This window comes from Perkinsus marinus, assembly GCF_000006405.1.
Source record: "Perkinsus marinus ATCC 50983 genomic scaffold scf_1104296963326, whole genome shotgun sequence".
Lineage (NCBI taxonomy): Eukaryota > Perkinsozoa > Perkinsida > Perkinsidae > Perkinsus > Perkinsus marinus.
The window spans coordinates 1-2,132 of record NW_003205103.1 but is presented as its reverse complement, the minus strand read 5'-3'; the positions used below and the strand labels follow the sequence as shown (position 1 = coordinate 2,132).

The window sequence follows — 2,132 nt, the reverse complement described above, 5'->3', positions numbered from 1 at the left end:
GATCAATCGCGTCAGGTGGGGTCCTCCTACGGGCAATCGATTGGTTTTCGATTCCGGGAGGATCGAAATTTTGAGGTGTACGTGTAATTGCAAAGGCAGGGGAATGCGAATTACTGCCTCCGAGGATTTACTCACATCTATTCATGTGTGTACTCGTTCCGAGTAACTCGCATGCCGCCTTCGGGATGATCATAACATTCGGTCAAACTCGGAAAAGCCTTCTGCCGGAGTTGAACCGACGACCTCCCGCTTACTAAGCGGGTGCTCTACCAACTAAGCTAAGAAGGCCGTGCTGGAAGGATATTATCCTCCACTTGCATCATGAATTTAGTTACTTATATCGCTGTTCCCTGAGCTCGACGAACTGAATGGCTCGTCAATCACAAACAAGCAACGTATAGCTGCTGAACGGTGAGGCCGAATAATTTCGATGCCGTTCGAATGCCGCCTGCAGGTACGTTTTGCATCGTCATTGTTCTCGAGACGATCGTTCAATCGCCGATGCAAACACATCAACGGGAGGACGACTCATCGAGAGGTTGGAGGAAATTCATACTCATTTTGTGGAAGCCAATCAAGTCGGAGAGGTGGAAACGACTCGGGAGAATAAAATTGGAAAGACGCTACGTAAAAACGATTGGCTGATATTCGAAACATCTTCGATTCAGTCGTGTTGAAGATCTTCCCGCTTGATAGCAAACAGCCGATTGACGTCAGAGTTCCGTCAAGCATGAGAGTTGCCGACCTCAGGTCACCCGGCTGCCGTCGTTTACATTCACTAGTTCTCCTCAGACTTTTGGTATATAAGAGGACTCGTTGGCCGCTGGATTTTGACAATTTGGCATTGCAGCTCGGCGATGATGTTCTCTCTACCAGTACGAAGTAAATTGCATTTTTATTATCGTATTTGATCAGATCATCTCATCACAAGTGTGGACGACTCGGATGAAGTGTCCTCCATAATCACCGATAAGGTTAATTCAACTTCCATCCGACCCATCGTTTGGGAGGCATCAGTCATCAGTTGATCATCATCATTCCCTCTTGTGTTGCCAGTTCATCTCAAACGGCGTCGTAGTTCTTCTTTGGAAGCAGACTCTCAAGTGCCCTCCAGGGGTCCTCTCATCTGCATAGCCGTAGCCCTCCACCCACCCACTATAGTATACATCATAAACACGCTAAAGGCGCTATCATTCTCGCCAACATGTTGTCTTTCGTCTGAGGAGCGGCACTAGGTCACTTTGAACCTGTTGGTTTTTACCGCCATAGTATGTGAGTTGGTCTAGACCTCGAGGACACCTCTCTCGGAACGATGGCGAGAGCGTTCGATGCTCCGGTGTAAGTCACAATTTTTCAGGACACACTCTATCATGAGTGAAAATCAATCTCAAAATCAAGTTCAGGTAAGCTTGTTTACAAAATTTACTCCGAATTTTCTTAGAATCTCCTTTTCGTATGGTGTTTCAGTTACGGCGTACCTTGTTACATGCCTTTCCTGCTATCCCTCATATGACCCACTTGATCTGTCGGTGCTGCATATCTCTTCGTACTAAGGTTAGGAGTCGTTCAGGATAGTCTTTTTATTATCGTGTTTGCGGCTGAAGGGGAATCGCGATGGTCACGGGGAGGAGGAACCTCTCGTGTGCTCTATGATTACATATCCGATTGCATTCTTTGAGTTGAGTGCAGTCTGGGAGACCTATTTTGCATCTTACCAAGTACAACCTCAAGATACTACCCCAACACAAGTTCAATCGCTCGTATCGAGGGAAAGGGTGGCAATAACAACGCATCACTGTAACTAAGGGGTCTCACAGAAATACAAAATTAACTCTCCAACTTAGTCTATTTCTTCAACAACTCTTTTCCATCTCTCCGATGTCCAAATAGGTGGAACCTTCCGGTCTTCTCCTCTGACCCGTGCTCATCCGCCAAAAGGGATGTCGTCATGGGAGCCTGTCGGAACTCACAGTCTAGGTCCGTCACAACAGATCCTCTAGCGCTACTATCAGCCCTAGTGGTCATCGGGGAGACCTAAACCATATCTTTCCATACCAACCTCAAGATATCCTCACCTCAATAGAACCTCTCGATCGTCTACTTTGCGAATGCTGTATTAGCTTAGGGTCCTT

General features: G+C 46.9%; 1 protein-coding gene and 1 non-coding gene across 2 annotated transcripts; one reads left to right on the top strand and one right to left on the bottom strand.

The window, feature by feature from the left end:
* Nucleotides 1-1,030, top strand: Pmar_PMAR013417 (hypothetical protein; the record flags this gene model as incomplete). Its single annotated transcript, XM_002771169.1, has 6 exons — nt 1-15; nt 332-411; nt 455-627; nt 669-750; nt 793-875; nt 916-1,030. Coding segments are annotated over 6 exons (546 nt in total), but the record flags the coding sequence as incomplete, so codon positions are not given.
* Nucleotides 216-288, bottom strand: Pmar_PMAR013416. Its single transcript has one exon. It is a non-coding gene; the product is annotated as a tRNA-Thr (tRNA).
* Nucleotides 1,031-2,132: the final 1,102 nt, after the last annotated feature.